Source organism: Castanea sativa, chromosome 10 (assembly GCF_040712315.1).
Source record: "Castanea sativa cultivar Marrone di Chiusa Pesio chromosome 10, ASM4071231v1".
Classification (NCBI taxonomy): Eukaryota; Viridiplantae; Streptophyta; class Magnoliopsida; order Fagales; family Fagaceae; genus Castanea; species Castanea sativa.
This window is the reverse complement of record NC_134022.1, coordinates 26,413,220-26,432,183: the sequence shown is the minus strand read 5'-3', so window position 1 is coordinate 26,432,183 and position 18,964 is coordinate 26,413,220. Positions and strand designations below refer to the sequence as shown.

Sequence of the window (18,964 nt, the reverse complement as noted above, 5' to 3'; positions counted from 1 at the left end):
GTGACGTCAACAGCGCGCTGGAAGGTGACGTTAGCGATGACGTGGCAGGATGACGTGGCAAGATGACGTGGCAGATGACGTGGCAAGCTGACGTGAGCAAGATCAATTTGGCACGTGGCGGCGCGTGGAGACTCCGATGACTGTGAGGTTTTCACGAACAGGTAGATCTGAGCAAGATGATCTTCTTGGTACCTTCGGAAAATTTTTCGGAGCAATATTCACGGCGGTGCCGGAAAGGGCAGTGGTCTTTGCAGTGTTCGAACTCCCCAACGGCGGCTGCTACAGGTCCGGAACCTGAGGACAATGTCTGGAAGACTCGAAGGTTCAACGGCGAAAGGCTGTGGCAGTTGTTGTGACAGTGGAAGCAATATTAAGAATGGAGTTACACCAATAAAGACAAGACTGCGAAGAAAAGGTCAGAGCAGTGGCTCTGATACCATGTTAGAAATACTGAATTGAATAGTATTGTATTTCTCACAGAAAGAATATACATGAGTGCCTTTATATAGGAGGCATATGAGTGCAGTACAAGTAAATATGAGTGTAGTACAAGTAAGAGTGCTATACAAGTAAGAGTGCTAAACAAGTAAACTAGTTGGGCCTAAAGCCCACAACACTATATATGTTAACACTGGGAAATGGAATATATCAGTTTCTCAATTTGCAATGTCAAATGGGATTTGTGCCACTATTCATTTGGAAAATTTTGTCATCTATATCATCTATGTGTGGCTCTTGGGGGCTCAAATGAGTCGTAACGGCAACAAAGACCAGCCACTACTTCTTCGCAGGGACTTGGCAAAGACGAGGAAAGAAATAGATAAACTAGGATTGAATTTTATTTAAGTGCTTATGTAAACGTGTCAAACAAAGTCTGATTGAAATCCATGCTGAAACCGAAGATAGTTTCCTAGAAAATGTTTCGAAAATGTTTCCCTAAGAGGTTCCTAGAAAACGTTTCCCTAAGGAATACGTATGCACAGCGTAAACACGTTATGGCTTTGGGGGTAATGAGCTATCTGGCTATTTCCAACGTTGACTTTTTTAAATGCCCCAAATTCTTTTATATTTCTTAAAGGACAAATTGTTAGCAAAGCATGAATTAGATATAGTTTCACCCGTACATATATACTTTCAATTATTATTATTTTTTAATAATAATTCAAGAGTTATAAAAATGGGGAGGGAGACATAAAACTTGATTCTCTTTATAAGAAAACAAAAAAAGAAAAAAAAAATCAATATTACTAATTTACAAGACTTTAGACAAACGAGTAATCTACACCTACAGTACTAAACTATTAGTAATTCACAAAGATGTTATAATAAACATGGCACATGTGCAAAGTGGGGGAAATTATATGGTAAAAGCATTTCAATTCTTTCAAAGGGATGATAAGCTTGATCTTACCGTGCAATTAATGTCTGGAGAAATGATTTAATTTTCACAATTCACTAGTCATAGACTTGTGGTATGCGCAGAAAAATTTGACAATTTTCTTTTTTTAGTTTAGTGAAAATGAAAATAATAGATAAGACTTATAAGTGATTATTTTTAACAAAGTATAGTTAGAACAATACATTAGATTTTATAAATTAAACTATTTATATTTGTTATTTGAAAGTGTCTTAAATTTTGTAAGTTTTTTTTAAGGAAATATAATGCATTTTACATTCGATTATTATGTAAAACAAGATGTAATGTATAGTTAGAATTTGTTTCTAGTACTCCTAAACAGTTCATCATTTATATGTTTTGAATAAAGCATATATAAGTAAATCCATCACTTATATTAAAAAAAAAAGACTTTAATAATATAATAAAAATGTAGTTTTATAAAAAATTTACAAATATTATGCTGAAAATGTAACATAATTGTCAATGAAGCAATTCTTATTTCTACATAAACCTCTCTTCCCAATGCATCATCAAAGTGGACTGAATTGGATCAAAATAGACTGATGTTGACCAAAATGAACCAAATAAGGATCAAATGGACTGAACTGACCAAAGTGGAATGGAATGGACCGAACAGACCGAAGTCGACCGAATAGATAGAAATGGGCTGAATTGAACCAAAACGGACCGATTTAGACCTAAAATGGACCAAAGTGGACCGAATAGACTGAAGTAGACTTAAATGAGCCAAATGGAGCGAAGTAGACCGAAGGACAGAAATTGACTGAATAAGAGAAAAATAGACTGATGTGGACCGAAATTGACCGAACGAACCAAATGCACCAAATGGACTAAAATAGACCGAACAAACAAAAGTGGACCGAAGTGGACTGGACAGAAATGTTATGTGATTCAACCAGAGCTTAACAACAATAAATGTTACGTTTTAACTTTTAAATATTACATAGATTATGAAATCACCCAATACCCTCCAAATGAGTGTTCATAATTAGGACTCAATAAAATTTCTCTCTTTCTCTTGCATATTTAAAAGTGACAATTATGGGGATATATAGGGGAGACTACACTAAAGACTGGTACACATGACTTGTACCCAAGGTGCTTTACAATTTATTGAGATAAATAGGAACTTTGAAGAAATTGATCATTTCATTTATGCAGAATTACAAGCACTCATAGTAAAATAAATCTTATATATATATATATATATATATATATATATATTCAAGTGTAAATTATGGGAATTTAGATGCATTGCGCTCATGATTTGTACCTAAGGTGTTTAAAAAACAGTTCAGGAAAATAGAAGCATCCAAGAAAATGATCATTTCATGGCTTAAGGTGGAAAAACCTAAAAGGCCTATCAGCATCAGTGACTAGATATTAACGTGAGTGAGGCAATGGCCAATTGATAGTCCTTGCTCTACCCCAATCCCATTCCTCCCCTCCTAATCGACAGAGAGATAGATTACTGAAGTTGACATACTTTGTGAATCCATTGCAATTGGCTATGAGAAAGATAATTTCGACAAAATCACAAAAGATAGTCTCAACGTTTTCAATAATGAAAACGTTTCACAAATTAGCATTATTTGATTCTTTGGCTAAAGCAAAGCAAGTACATGATGCATTTTTGTTATTCTCTATGTGTTTCTTCTGCCTAGCAATATTAAATATTACATGATCTCAGAGATGCTTTCTACTTTTACTCTTTTCTATAATTTATTCCTCAAATCCGCTTGATACTTTTATCTTCCATCATAGCATAATAGCATCCTCACTAAGGTTGATGTCATGAATGTAAAGAGAGTTGAGCTAGGGGTGCAAGCATTTCAGCTTCTTTTTTGTAGACTATTTCTGAAATTGGAGATGATTGCATATCACAAAATTTTTCTTCTTTAAGGGTGGCAATTACCTAAATACAAAGAAAAAAAAATTGACTTTACTATATAGCCCCAAAGCAGGAAGGTTCATATTGGCTAGGCAAGTAAACTACCTCACTCATACATGGTCTTGAATCTGGACAAGTCCTTGTGCATATACATGCAGAATACATTACCCTATAAATTCCGTGTATGTCAACATCCTCTGAGCCCTCGTCCAGTAACTCAGGCAATGCTCTTTCCAGCAACAATGGCTGAGCCTGCCACAAATACATGCAGACAAATAGGCATGTGAAACAAGAATGGGCTGCTTGAAGTTTTTGAATAGAGAGACCATGTCACATTGATGAAAAAAAAAAAAAAAAAAAAAAAACACTCATCAGGCCTATCATGATAGTAATAGATTAATAGTATACTAACCCACTCAATCAAAGTTCTATCATCATGTGGTGCAGATCTTCGGAAAAATAGCCTTAACAGCAAAACTCCAAAAGATAAGACGTCGGATTTTGCTAGTTTCATAGTTTCTTGGTCTAAGCAATCCTGAAGCCGGCAACTTCTGTCACCAAAAAAACTAGTTTACAAAAATACTTTGTTTGGTACTTATAACAAAGACCTGCAATGTTCAAGATGTAGACCTCTTCCATGCATTATTAACTGAAACTTTGAAAACTTAGTTTGTAGGTTAGATGCAAACCTGTTGTGGGTTATGTGCAATGGTTTTCGTAGATGAAGCCACTTAGCTTGTCCGAAACCAGAGATCTAGTAAATTAAACCACAATTAAGAAAGAGAGACACATAATTAGCTTACAAACCTGAAATCCTCAATTGACTTTAGGTTTTGAGATTTTCACCAATGGTCGTAAGTCATATCTCAGAAAAATGTTGCTTGGCACTAATTCACCATGAACCACAGGGCCTCTTGGACATTCTTCATGCATATATCTAACACCTTCAGCAATTCCTATGGCAATCTTTAGTTTATCTTGAAATGTCAGTTCCAACTGTTTCCCCCTAGAGCCTGTTCCTGTAATACATAAACAGCAGCCAGTATGGTCCATATAAATCAATATAGAAATGTAAAAATGAAGAGAAGCCAAAAAAGATCCACCAAGAGTAGCTATATCGTCATCTAACACAGAGAGAGCTTGAACTTACTGCAAATAAGTTCATCCAGGCTCCCTCTTTCCACAGAGGGAAAAACCAGAATCATAGTATTTTCAGTCTTGTGACATCCTATCAACCTTAGTATATTTTTATGGTACATAGAAATGGCTGATGTTTTTTCTGCTTTGAGTAGGCCACTCGAAACTCTTGTGAAATTCTTTACCAAAGCTCGGGACTGACGACATCTGTCACATGGAAAGTTACATCTCCCAAATGTCATGTCTTTAATTTCTTCCTGGCTTAACTGCAATGGTGATGTTGGCATATAATTGATCGGACAAGATTTTATTGAGGACGCATTATCATGTAGAGAAGTCTCCTTGGCTAGCTTCACTTCTTTAGGATTTTTACTTTCTTTGCTTGTAGTTGCAACAAGTGATGCAGGAAAAGGTTGAGAATCTGGCAATAAACTATATATAGGCACATCCGCTATGGATATTGATTCGGGAATGAGCGTCGGAATTTTTGGATTTGGCTTTACTTCCATGATAATTGAAATCTCCGATTGATTATTTATAAACCAGGAACGTTTGAAAGTGACTTCCTGATCATGAGTCACCAAATTAACCTTGCAACCTGTTTTGCTCTCTTGAAATGACATGTTTTTGAGCAATTCACTTGGCCTGCAACAACTAGAAAGTTTCTTCAATATAAACTATAGCCTCTATAAAAAATAAAAAATAATTATTGAGAGTAAGCAATTCTAGTTGTTTAGGCCGTTCATTTCTAGACTCCTGTTAATTGTCCTCGAAGCTTCTTTTGATTACTCCTATGAAATTTGAAATGATCTCATTTTGCCAGCTATTGTTATTCAATTCTCTTTTACTTGTAATACTCAGCAAACAGAAAAAGTTTGTTGATATATCAAACAAATATACCATAGGACTTATAACACTTTTTTTTTTTTTTTCTTTCTGGGTTAAGTCATAGCATCCACAAGAGAAAGAAGAGACCTTTATCCACTAGAATCCCAAGTGGCCTAAGTTTTGTTTGTCTTGTCAAGTATGATTTTTTTTTACTGTAGCTTAAACTTCACCTGTAAATTTACGAGTCACAAGAGTTGGTGGTTGTGACTGAAAAACTGAGTCAAATTTTGCTCCAATTACATAAAACAATGATTTATTTTTCTTAACAAAAGGGAAACTTACAGCCTATTGACTTGCCCAGCCAAGCAGCTCAACTTAGTCACTGGTTTTTGTATTGGTGGGAATAGTATCAACTAACAAGAATTACTCTATAGCTTTTGCATCCAAATAGCTAGAAAGACTTAAATATGGATATACCTCGTTTCTTTGACTGATCACTTAGTGTATGAACTTGATCTGCGGATGCTCTTCTCATGGATTATTATCCACACAACAAACACCAGCATTAGATTAGTAACAGAGAAGGGTAAGAACCATAACCATGTTCCAACCACATCACACAGCCTTGAAAAGAGGTCCAATACCTGTCTTCTACATATGTGCGAAGGCCTTTTATAGTTTATATTCCCTCCAAAACATCAAACTATGATGGCTTTCCCCGCAGTTTCCTAATCAGGAAATGAGCTTTTATTGATTGGTTTGCTATTGGGCGCTCGATCATATCTATTTCATTGTATATTGTATTGTTTTATACGTGTAGAAAGGCTAGCTCTGCCTTGCGTATTGCTCCTTGCTTTAACCATAGTGAATAACATCTAACTTTGATTGGACCGATGAAATTGCTGTTTTTTTTTCTACCACGATTTGCCACTTCGCAGGGCAATCAGATTGTAAACCATGATTCCATGAATATTCTCTACTTCTGTCAGAAATATATTCAAGAATAATCTTGGTGTACAAGCTAAGTCTTATACTTGTATTGCAAATCTGTTAACCATAATTGATGTATGATTAGCCTATGGTTTGGCGTACTATAAATACTCATAATGGGTTCACTATGATATAGAAATTGTGTTTATTGTAAAGATGTAACCCAATAAAAGTTTTTCTCAAAGGATGGAGGCCATCAAGCCAAACCATGTAATTCTTGATAGACAAGTTCTTGTGTTACTTTATTAAGCTTCCACATCTATTGTCAATATCCTCCAATTTTAACATAATATCAAAGCCAACGACCTTGGTTCCTCTGTAAATCCAAAATCCATTGGTGGCGGCACCACACCCTCTCTCCATCAAAAAAAAAAAAAAACTTGAGTTATTAACTCTCTTCTTTGTACTCTCAAGGACATTCGGCTAATTAAATTTTCTATGCCAAGATCTGTCTACAGATTCAAGCTTGGATTTTACAAAGCAGACAACATACATGGGAGGAAACGTTTAGCTAATGGTGACAGAAAATACAAATTTAAGAAGACTAAATCAACGAGGCTGGCTTGTATTTACTGAGCCTATAAATGACTTCTCTTTACCTTTTTTGGCAATGAATATGCACCATATAATGGGCAAGTTCAAAGGTAGATACATACTAGATCATTTCTTTGATTAATAATTCAAGATTCCAGCTCATGGGTTGTGAGGAAGTACAAATCTTTGATTCTTCTTTATGCTTGCAGATCCTGTTCATACTAAGCACTAACTTCATGCATAAAATTATATTGATACATTTGGTTAATTTGGCTGTATTAATTTCTTTTCTTGTAATCCCAATTCCCAAGGCCAAGGGTACTTTGCTTACGCATTAAAAAAATCACGTGGTGATAATCTCCAATAAAAATGGAGGATAGAGACCTTAAATATTTGTGACTCAAATCAATATTTTTATTTAGATGAGGAATTACAGTACTAAATGTTAAAACTGCTGACTAGCTGCTAGCTCAGACGTTCAATAAGTCCACCTCCAAAAATATACGTATAGCTTTCGTTTCGCATTTTCAAACACAAAATAAAAAATAAAAAAATTAATATTTCAATTTATTTTGTTTTAAATTGAAATTGTAATTTCAAGTAAATATAAGTTTTTTTTGAACAGTCTCAATTTATAGTTTTACTCTTAATAATTGTTCTTTACCATCAAATTTATATGTTGCACAAGATATAATTTGATACCACTTATTTTGTTGAAACTAAAAAATGATTGATGAAAGTACTATAGATAAAAGTAAAAATTAATTAAAAAAGTACAGTGGACTCATGAATAATAGTAAAAAGTACAGTGAGCCCAATAAAGAGTAGCAAAAATAAGCTGAATAGTGAAATAATTTTCATTTTTCATTTCTACCAAACGCACACGTAGTGTAAAATAATCATCACACTTTCTCGTGTTCTTGCCACCGTAGCCTATAGTCCAATACCTTGGAAAGGCCACAAGGGAATAGTGTACGGCATGAGAAAGAGTGTTGGCGTTGGGCCTTTCTTGGGCCCAATGTTGGCATCCCATTATGAAGACCCTAACCCTAAGGTTTATTATGTGTGTATTAGGTTCTAAGATCTTAGAGACTAATGTATTAGAATTTCAATATGTATTGTGTTGGTAAACTCAAAGTATATTTTGTTATAAAGTTGGAATCGAGTGACTACAGAACTTATTGGACTAAATTTGCAGGTCTCGATCGATAGAAAATTAGACTCGATCGATCGAACCTCGTGCAGATTGTTTTTCCTACAGCTTTTCCAACTCAGCCTAAGCCTAGTTTGACGTGTAGGGTTTTATGTTTTACTTCTCATATAAAAAGAAAAACCCTAACTACGTTTTAGAAGTCTTTGATAGGCTGTGTGTGTGAATCTCTTGTGAGATCTAGAGGTGTTTACCTTCATACATACTTAGGAATATCAAGATCAAGATTGATGTTAAGAGCTTGGTGATCGTTTCAGTTGCTGCACAAAGAACATTCAAGAAGATCAAAGTCACAAGTAGGAGAACTTGTGGTTGCAATGGATCAAAAGAAAGAAGTAGTCCGTGGACTCAAAGCTGTCACCTGGTCGTGATAGTAAGTTTTCTACTCGAAGTAGTAATAAAATGTTAGTGGTCTAAGTTCTATTGTATAAACTTCAATTTTTTCATAGTGGATCTGTTTTACTTTGAAGATAGTTAGGTTAAATCATTCCAGATTTTTTACCAGTTTGGTTTTCCCTGGTCATCAGATCTTTGTGTTCTTTATATTTTCCGCATTATATTTGTTTTGTAGATATTGGTTTAACCTAGTGTTAATTAACAAACTTGTTAATCAACTTGACTTAATATTAGGTTAATCAAATTGTTTTAAGGAGTCTAAAACTTTATAGTGTGTATAAAAGCACATTATATTTTATTCAATAATAAGCACCCAAGAAAAACCAAGCATAGTGTTCCTGTCTTTAAATCTCAAAATACAAAATAAGAAAGGAGTTTTGTGTTTGGAAAAGAAATGAGACTTCTAATAAGAAAACTTAATTATTCTTAGAAAGTATAACTTCAATATACTTTAGTTAATATAAGGGAGAAATTGATCTATTACTCATTTTCGTAAATGTATTTTTTTAAAATAATAATAAATCTAGGGGCCATTATTTAAATTTTTACTAGAATATACTTTTGGCTCGTAATGTTTGGGATTTTTTTTTTTATTCTAGTTGTTTGTGTTTCAAAATTTTCATTTTAATTAACTCTTTATATTTGATTTCATTTTCATATTGACCCTATCGTCTATTACTATTAATATTGTAACTGTTAAGGGTTAGATAAGTGGCATCCATTATTCAAAGGCTTTCCAACTTCTATTATGGATTTTTTTTTTTTTTTTTTTGGGGATCAAAATGCGTGAAAGAAGAGTGTAAATAACTTTTCCCCCATAGGCCATAGGCTAGTGTTTTTAAATGTTGCCATGTTTATGGTCAATTGTTTATGAATACCTTTCTCAAAAACAAACTATATATTTATGAATATAATCAGCTAATTAGTCCCATACTATACTAGGGTTGCATTTGGATTTTTTTAAATTTTATTTTCTTATTTGAGAAAAAAGTAGTAAAGGTATATTTATATTTATAAAAAATGAGGCTTTAAAAAAAAAGCTATATATAAGAAAATAAACTAAAAAGTTAGAAGAAAAATCTAATCCAAAATCAGCTTAGGTATCATCACTTTTAAGTAATGAAAGTGTTCAATTAGTTTAACAAATTAAGTTTCCAAAGTTTTTGTGGAGGTTTCTTAATCATAATGATAATCAACAATTAATCAATTAATTCACCAACATGCATTTGGCTGATAACAAACGCTTACCTCTCTTTATATGATGAACATGATCAAGAACACACAAACACACACTGCAGCGATTCCAGAGAATTAATTTTTTTCAAGGTTGGCCGAAGACAGGGGCAGCGCCATGCCACCCAGACCTAATTAATTTTTTTTTTTATATATATACTTTAAAAATATTGAATTTTAAATTAATATGGTTGATGATCACCCTAGAAAACAAACTTGACCACCCTAAAAAAAAAAATTGAACACCCTAAATAAAAATTTGACCTCTCCAAAGATTTTGATCCAATAAAGTTCGAACCAAAAGAAATTGTAAAAAAATTCTATGTTTACAATATTTTCACTACTTTTTCATGCTATTGTTACAAGTAGGGACAAAAAAGTAATTTTAGCGATAGGATTAAATTAGAACCAATAACAACTTGTTATTTAGATTTCATTGTGAAAGCGTTGCTAAAATATTGTGGATGTAGCACTCATTCCTAAAATCCCAATTTAAATATTTAATTTTGATTTTTTAAATTGTGTTTTCTAAAGGCATATTTTAAAATCACTATTTTTTTAAATGCATATTTTCAAATAGCTAGTCTATTAATGCTTGCTTTATTCTTTAGTTAAGTTTGTTGGATTTATGTGATACATTTTGTACATATGCATATGTATTAAAATAATGCTTGGATACGAGATTGAACAATATAATGGTTGAATGTGTAAGTTGAATATGTTGAACGGATTTATAGTTTATCATTTATTCTTTTGTTAGCACTATAGACAAATTTCTAATATAGAAATCAATTATTTTACAAGATTCATTTTCTAAGCAAATTTGTATTTACTTGAATAATTTTCTTTTAGATCTTAGGCTATAAGAAAATGTCTTATCTTTTCATATTAATAATCATGATGAAATAAAAATAGTATATTTACAAAGACACTTAATTTTTTCAACATCTTGACCATAATTTCCCAAAAAAAGAAATTAGTGGAGTATTGCATCGATTTAATCCTAAACTTTATGTATTTGTACTTTTTTTGTGAAGTCAATATTCAAGTATTATTTTATTATTTAAAAAAAAAATTTAAGACTTGTAATGACCATTCTAGAAAATTTTTTAGAACAGCCACTAACTAAAGGTGCACCATTTTACCTAGGTCTTTCAACAGAGCTTTACAATCCACATATTAGATTTCATACTTTCATAGATTATTAATGTTTTGCTACTACAATATAAATTCTTATGCAAAAAAATAAATAAATTAATGGGTGAATTGCAAAGTACACCCCTAACATTTGGGGGTGACTGGATTTTACACCCCAACGTTTCGGAACTTTGATTTTACACCCCAACGTTTGGTTCCGTTAGCAAATCACTCCCCGGTTAGTTTTTGCTGTCAACTGCCATGTCATCTTGCTGACGTGTTTTTTTTTTTTGGCCAAATAAGCCCTAAAACGACACAGTTTCAATGGCAATGAAGTGATGACCTGGCACATGCAAAACAATGCCGTTTGCCCAAAGAGAAAACAAAAAAAAAAACAAAAAATCTGCAACTTCACCATTTCCCCAAACAGAAAATCTCAAAATCCTAAATCCTAAACCCACGAACCCAACCCTTGCCTTCCTAACCCTTATGAACCTAGACCACCACATCGGCTCTGCAATTTGCAATTTGCAATCAGCACTCACAAACTTTCTACTCAAACTTCCATGATTCAGTTATCACATGCTCCATTACACGCAAAATTATCTTCACATCTGTATCCTCTAGTTTTAATGAAAAAAACCCCCTCAATATATCAATATACTTCAGTAGACCCTTCAGCTTCTTCTCTGATTTCTTGAGATCACATTCAAATGTTGACAGATCCATATATGTTAAGTTTTGTGCTTTTGGAAGTTGTGGATGACTCATAAAAGATTCCAAATCTACAGCTAATTTGAAGAATTTATTAAGGGGAAGAGGCAGAGCATTCTTGAGGAATTGATCACATTCATCATCAATTTTGCTTCTTTTCTTTGAGCTTTTCTCTTGATTGCTTTCATCTAGTTCTCTTTGTTCCATACCAGCCTAGTTTTTTTTCACCAGTTCATTCAATACTATGGCGTGTTACAGTACAATGACAATCTTGTTTATCACCAGGGAATCCTCTTCTTTAGTACTGGCCCATTTGAGTCCAGATTTTAACCCTTCAATCTTTGCTTCAAATTCTTCTTTCCCCAATATCATAGACACTAGATCAACGAGCAGTAGAGACAGACTATTCCCAGGGTTAGGAAGGCAAGGGTTGGATTCGTGGGTTTAGGATTTAGGATTTTGAGATTTTTTGTTTGGTGGGGGAAACAGTGAAGTTGCAAATTTTTTTTTTTTTTTTTTTGGTTTTCTCTTCGGGCAAACAGCACCGTTTTGCATGTGCCAAGTCATCACTCCATTGCCATTGAAACTGTGTCATTTTGGGGCTTATTTGGCAAAAAATAAAACACGTCAGCAAGATGACATGGCAGTTAACAGCAAAAACTAACCGAGGGAGTGATTTGCTAATGGAACCAAACGTTAGGGTGTAAAATCAAAGTTCCAAAACCTTGGGGTGTAAAATCCAATCACTCCTAAATGCTAGGGGTGTACTTTGCAATTTACCCTAAATTAATTTTCCCCGTTTAATGAAAGCTAATCTTAAAAAAAATCCAAAGCAGCTTACTAAACGGGGGATGTTACATTTTCCATTATATATATGATAGGCGTAAATGCACTTTTGATCCCTATATTTTGGGGTCATTTCTATTTTAGTCCCTACATTTTCATTTTACCACTTTTAGTCCCTAAATCAATTAACGCGTTTCATTTTGGTCATTACTGTTACTCACTTAACAGAAATTGCTGATGTGGCAAACGACATCCACTGTTGGTACATTAAATGCTGACCTGGCCAATAAAATAATACTAAAAATGCCACGTCAGCTTATAAATTAAAAAAAAAATTATTTATTTATTTTAACTAAATAAAAAAATTAAAAACAGATTGTTTAAAAAAGAAATTAAATTAAAAAAAATTTACATGATGTTCTTCCTAGTCATCGTGAGTTCTTCCTCAAAATCAAGAACATGCTAACATAAAACACCCAAAATCAAAAGGCACAGATCTACACAATACAAAGACCTTCAAAGATTCAAAACACAATGAACACAGACCCAAACCCAAACCTCAATCTTTAGCAAACCCAGAACATCACATAAAAAGTCAAACCCTCCATACAAACATCAAACCCAAAAGTGAAAAATGCACGACCACTCAAACAGAACACAAGAAACTCAAGAAACCCAGAACATCACACTCTCTCTCAAACTCAAGAAACTCAAGAAATGCACGGCCACTCAAACCCAGAACATCACTCTCTCTCTCTCACCATTTCTCTCTCTCTCTCTCTCTCTCTCTCTTAATCCCCAAACCCACTCAAACCTTCGACCCATCTCCCTAAATGGATCGCCCGAGCCCGTGCCACGCCACCCGACCCAGCCCCGGATTCAAATCTGGATCTTGCGGCGGAGGAGGAGGAGGGGGACGTGAGGAAGGGGTCGATGATGGCGTTCATCTCGGCCTCCAAGGTGCTCCTCGTCCATCAGAGCCATCATCTTCGATTTCACGTTCGTCACCACCATTGTTATGGGTGTGTGTTTTGGTCACTTTCCTCCGCTCAGATCCAGCGACGTCCGGCGACATTTCAATCTCCTCTGCTCAAATCCGGCGCCGTGGTGGTGGGTTTGCAATCCGTCTTGGGTTTTTCTTTCTGATCTAGGTTTCTTCTTTTTTAGCTAAAGTTTTGGTTTTGTTGAGTTTCTTGTGTTCTGTTTGTTTGCTGGGGAAATAGAATGATTAGAAAAAAAATTAATTGTTGGAGTTTATTTGGTTTTCGAAAGAATGAATTTTTTTTTTTGGTGTTAATCTAGTTGTGCTTTGTTTGGTTCCGAAGAACAATGAAAAGAAATGGAAAAATGAATTCTTGGGTATTGGAAGCAGATGATGAATGTTGGTTCAGCTGAATAAAAGAGATTTATTCATTTTCTTGACTATCATACAGACTTTTTATTTGATTTGATTTGATGTGTGGTTTTTTATCTGTGTCAGGTGGGCTTGATCTGGCTTTTGATCTGTGGTTTTTGATCTGCATTATCTTGAATGGTTGTTTGTTGTTATTTTTTTTTTTTTTAATTTTAATTTCTGGGTTTGTGTTCTTAGATTTGGGTTTGTCTTCTTGTTGTTCTTGTTCAAGGCACTCTTAGATCTCAATTAATGTGATTTTTTGTTTTTAATTTCTTTTATTTAATTTAAATTAATAAATTAATTTTTTTTAATTTAAATGCTGACGTGACAATTTTTTAATGCCAAAATAGATTTTTTAATTATTATTTTACTGTGCCGTCAGCAATTTCTGTTAAGTGAGTAACGGTAAGGACCAAAATGGAACGTGCTAATTGATTTAAGGACTAAAAGTGGTAAAATGAAAATGTAAGTACTAAAATAAAAATGACTCCAAAATGTAAAGATTAAAAGTGCATTTACGCTTATATGATATATGTGTGCAACTTACAAGTTTCAAGGGATCAAGATGTCTCCTAAAAGAAGCTCCAATTCTCTAACTTAGCCTCTTCTATTACGTTAACACCTAGTTCCCTGCTGGTGACAGTAAGCTAAGCTCAATTATTATTATTTAAAAAAAAAAAAAAAAAAAAAAAAAAAAAAAAAAAAAACGAAAAAAGAATATTGGTGCATAAAGAAGCTATCGACAAGCCGGTGGATTCAGTTTGCCTCCGGTCTTAACCTTTGCATTCAAGCATGAGGATGAAATTGATTTTCCTTTGTTACTACTACCCTGGAACTTCAAATCAATGCCCACCAATTCAACATCACAAGGCACTTGTGCACTGCATAGTAATGACACTGCAACATCTGTAGTAGAGGTTCCAACAATGTTCTTGTAATGAACGTCGCTAATCTGCACTCTGGATGCCTACGCAAAGCAAAGCCGAGTACAAATCAAGTTTCTTGACAAGCAAGCAAGTTGTGCTAGCAAATGGGTTAGCAGAAATAGTAAGAAATTTAGATGAATTACCGCACTGCTACGTGAACCATATTTCTGATCAATGATGATGGGATTTTTAACCATATCCATAATTATATCTTGAAAAGTGATGCTTGAAGCTTTGCTTGGAGGTGATCCTGAATAAGTTTTGATCCTCACACCATTGGTTGTGCTTCTTAATGTGCAATTACGCACAGTAACGCCACTCACATCTTTCTCACCTTGATACTTGCCAAGGCTGCCAACACTGCAAGGATAGAGTTTCGTGGATGAATCGAAGAACAGTAACAATCATTGCCTTAACTATATATGCGTATTTAAATTTTTAATATTATTTAATCTGAAATATGAAATATATTCATTTTAAACGCAGAAAAATGTACCTTATGCCGTGTCCTGGGCCACAGATTATATTAGTGATACCAAGATTAGTAACCCCTGGTCCAATAGAAATGCAATCATCACCAGTTCCAATTTTGCTGTTTGATACATTGAGGAGACTGGACGAGCTTATATGAATGCCATCGGTGTTGGGGCTATCAGATGGAGCAGTTAGAGTGAGATCGTGGGCTTTAAAGTCTTGGCAATTATATACATGCATGTGGAACGATTTGCTATTTAGAGAAGTGATCCCATAAACTACGGTATTGGTCAGTTTGGTGAATTTGAGTGACTGCACAAAATCAAGAAATTAATCATGCACATAATCATTTCAATACATGCAGTACCATGTTCAAATATATTAACTGAAAATTTGAAAAATTATATAGTAATAAGATAAAAAGAAAGCAGGTAAAATGTAATTTCTCCAAAATTTGCTTACAGATGGGAGGAGTTGGCAATCGGAATTCTGATGACAGTCATTGTACTTCCAGACAGTCTCACCTCGACCATCAAAAATACCACCAGTAAGTGTCAAACCGCTGATTGATTCGAACGAAATCCACTCTGGTTCTGTATATTCACTAATATCAGTTGTAGCTTTAATAGTTCCCTGAACTTCAACAGTTATTTTTGAGGCCGCGCATGGCCCTGCAAACACGACAGGCCCTGTCACATAAATCCCTTTGGGAAAGACAAGCCTTGCCGAACCACCACCAGATTTACATGCAGCAACCCACGCTTTCATAAATGCCTGTAAGAAACCATAGCAGCAAAAATTATAATAGAGGTTATTTGGATCCAATATTGTGAAACCTTCTTTACGAGTTACTATTTGAAATTTGACCTATTCTATTCACTGTCACGTAGTTTAAAATATAAATGGAATAGCAGTATGTGAATCGCTAAATAAAATCTTAATAATGGAAAGGACTTTCTCTATTTTAATAAAAATCTGATTCATAGTTGTCTATATTTTGGTTTTCTGCGATTGGTTATGACCTCAGTAGTGTACCTACTCAATTATATATATATATACACACACATATACATGTGTGTGTGTTTGTGCGTGCGTGCGTGTGTGCTTACAATATTCAGTGTTTCCAGCTCTAAAAACGAACAATGAGTTTTGTTACGCGAACATTTGCATTCGTGCAAATGATAAAGGTAAAATTTAAAGAATTGGTTTAGAAAATATTTCTAAAAACTTTTTATGAAATAAATATTGATCTTTTCTTTTACAGTTTTTTAAAACTTTCATGAAAGTGATATTAAAAACTTTTTAAAATGGTCTATTAATAAGCGTGCAATTGTTTCTTAACTCACCTGTACATTATTGGTCTTGCCATCAGCCTTAGCACCATAAGAGTTAACATTGAATTCTGAACCAGCACCGGGCTTGCCACCACCAGCACCAGCACCAGACTTGCCATCAGCCTTAGCACCATGAGAGTTAACACTGAAATCTGTAGGACCAGCAGCGCCGACAAGGCCACGACGGAGTGTAGCTTCGGCCACATAACAGGAAAATGCTAAGCCTAGAACAAGAATGGCTCTAACTTCAAATCTTCCTGCAATTGTCATGATGGCCTTAGGAATTGGTCTTACAGATTTTTTATTGTTTTTGTTTTAAATTGAAGAAACTCAAGCTGATGGCTTTTGAATTTATAACACTAGTTAGTTGCCTGAAATTTATGACCACTTAACTATCTTTAGTAGCCTTTAACGGAAACGAGAATCAAGAAATAACAATTTGGTTAATTTTCTCTGATTTAGTGATAATTTTCCAATATTAGTGTTGCGTAAATCTCCTGAATGAGGATCACCTAGCTTATAGGAATTCTAACACCACTAAATAACGAAAGGCAACTCCTGCACCCTCCGTTGGCCCTTATTCGGGTAGAGTTCCTCACCCAAAGATTTAAAGGGGAAAAAAAAAATTGATGATGTAGAATTGAAATATGTTACAAACGTATATTTAGCAAATAACAAATCTAGGGACACAATTTTTTTGAAAATATTTTTCTTCACATTTTAAAGTTGTAGGTTTTGACCGGCACTCTGCTCTCACATAGACTTATTTTTATTATGCATCAATTACAATATACTATATTAGAAGTTAAAGTATTTTTAATAATCCAACTTCCATTAATAAATATGAATTTTATAAATTAAAATAGATTGGAGAATTAATACATGTAAGGAATTAATTTCCTGAAGATTTTGGTGGTAGTTTAGAAAATAAATGAGGTTGCATGGTATAGTATGTACCAGACAATAGCCCAAGCAATGTATTTGGATTATCAATTAAATTATTCTAAAAAATTCTACTTAGTGTAATTCTAAAAAAAATATCATGTCACTATATATACTATGTAATTATATCATGCCATGATAAACATTGTCAAAATTGTTAATTAAGGCCTTGCACAATTGTGTACAAAGTCCCACATCAATAGTATATATATGGTGGCTCTTTGAAATGCATGTGTATGAAGAACTAAAATTATAACAAAATCCTTTTTAGTTCAATTTAAATTATGTACTCAATCCAACCATTTTCTATTCTTTTGACGACCAAAGTCATCTCTTCATAATTAAGTTTGCTCCCAATAGCCGCCATTGTATCTATAAAAAAAATTAAAAAATTAAAAAATTGCTCATAATAAGTCAAACCTATGATTTATGTCAGTTCTTGACTTCTTTCTAAATATAGATAAAAGATATTAAAAAAAAAAAAAAAAACTCTTCTTAAAAAATACATATAAAAAAAAATTTACGGCCAATTGCACTTTGGACTCAAAATTTTCATTTTTGGAACTTTTTATTTATTTTTTATTTTTTTATAAACTGCAATTCATTTTTGGAACTTATACAATAATTAGACCATCTCTTTCAATTTTCCAAGACTATAAACGTCATAAACATAAAATTACAAGTGAATTTACATCGGTATATATAGATTTGCATTAAAGATCAATATCAAGGTTTTTATCAGTATATCTCTTTGCACTAGTTACAAAAGATAGATCAATTTAAAATATAGTTCCTTGCTGTCTGTTTTATTTTTAATTTTTTTATTTACAGATTATATATAATTTTAGTGGATGAAATTGGATGTAGAGTTAATGTCAAGTTAAAAATTTGAAGAAATACTTTAATTTAGAATCTAATCACTTTTTTCAACTAAGCATGACTAAACAATAAGTACTTTCAAAATCTTGGATCAATAATTAATAACGATGAAGAGATTGAGGAGAATGCAAATTATAGGATTGAAGAGAAATCACTGCATGCTCAAATGTATTGCGCACGTTTTATGCATGTATGCACCTGCACACAGAGATTGCCTGAAGAAGGTTGCATCTTATTAAATTTAGTACAAAGTCTCATAACTCATTACAAGGGAGCTTGCCAAGGAGACTATATTAGCACTTACCATTGCCATATTTCATAAAGTCATTTTTCTTTTTACTATGTATTAAAAAAAGTAGAAAAAACTTACAAACATAAACTCCAAACTCATCTCAGATTGTGAGATTTACAAGTATACAAATTAAGAGCGTTTAACTATAGCTTAATTAACTGGCAGTGATTTCTTATTACGACAGTAATCCAAAATCAAAACACCACCACATATTAATTAATTTGAGGTGCATGATAGGCTGATAGCAATCATTTACTTCTCGTATATGAAGAGTTGTATTTGTGGTAGATGACAAGGAAAATGATTGTGGTTTTTACATTTCACAAGGTCAGTAGGCGCCATTTCAACTCAGAATCTTCTTACTAATAATACCCACTGAATCAAGCTGTGCTATACAGCCTATACAAAACCAAAGGTTAAGAAAACATGCCCTTTTAACTTTTAT

General features: G+C 33.5%; 2 protein-coding genes across 5 annotated transcripts; both read right to left on the bottom strand.

Moving 5' to 3' along the window:
- Positions 1–3,044: 3,044 nt before the first annotated feature.
- On the bottom strand, positions 3,045–6,035 carry LOC142614290 (putative receptor-like protein kinase At1g80640). 4 transcript variants are annotated; one of them, XM_075786874.1, is made up of 7 exons: positions 5,754–6,035; positions 4,462–5,102; positions 4,158–4,330; positions 4,001–4,065; positions 3,724–3,862; positions 3,417–3,563; positions 3,045–3,335 (listed from the first exon to the last, which is right to left on the bottom strand). In XM_075786874.1, exons 2-7 carry the CDS (start codon positions 5,069–5,071, stop codon positions 3,213–3,215), a joined length of 1,257 nt encoding a protein of 418 aa, XP_075642989.1. In that variant the 5' UTR covers positions 5,072–5,102; positions 5,754–6,035; the 3' UTR covers positions 3,045–3,212. The 4 variants fall into 4 exon arrangements, with proteins under 4 accessions (XP_075642989.1, XP_075642992.1, XP_075642991.1 ...); XM_075786877.1 differs by having other exon boundaries at positions 3,724–3,859; XM_075786876.1 differs by having other exon boundaries at positions 4,462–5,093.
- An 8,373-nt stretch (positions 6,036–14,408) lies between these two features.
- LOC142612313 (exopolygalacturonase clone GBGE184-like) lies at positions 14,409–16,676 on the bottom strand. The gene is made up of 6 exons (XM_075784419.1): positions 16,581–16,676; positions 16,419–16,490; positions 15,535–15,846; positions 15,095–15,384; positions 14,742–14,958; positions 14,409–14,639 (listed from the first exon to the last, which is right to left on the bottom strand). Exons 1-6 carry the CDS (start codon positions 16,674–16,676, stop codon positions 14,409–14,411), a joined length of 1,218 nt encoding a protein of 405 aa, XP_075640534.1.
- Between the last annotated feature and the right edge of the window lie 2,288 nt (positions 16,677–18,964).

Excerpts from the sequence above, each read along its gene's own strand:
- LOC142614290 (XM_075786874.1), bottom strand. The coding sequence starts at position 5,071 with ATGTCATTTCAAGAGAGCAAAACAGGTTGCAAGGTTAATTTGGTGACT. Across the intron at positions 4,331-4,461 it reads CCTGGATGAACTTATTTGCA|GAACAGGCTCTAGGGGGAAA; the intron begins GTAAGTTCAAGC and ends TATGTATTACAG. Across the intron at positions 3,336-3,416 it reads CAAGACCATGTATGAGTGAG|GTAATTGCCACCCTTAAAGA; the intron begins GTAGTTTACTTG and ends CTTTGTATTTAG.
- LOC142612313 (XM_075784419.1), bottom strand. The coding sequence starts at position 16,676 with ATGACAATTGCAGGAAGATTTGAAGTTAGAGCCATTCTTGTTCTAGGC. Across the intron at positions 16,491-16,580 it reads CTACACTCCGTCGTGGCCTT|CCCGGTGCTGGTTCAGAATT; the intron begins GTCGGCGCTGCT and ends GGTGGTGGCAAG. Across the intron at positions 14,959-15,094 it reads GGCCCAGGACACGGCATAAG|TGTTGGCAGCCTTGGCAAGT; the intron begins GTACATTTTTCT and ends CTATCCTTGCAG.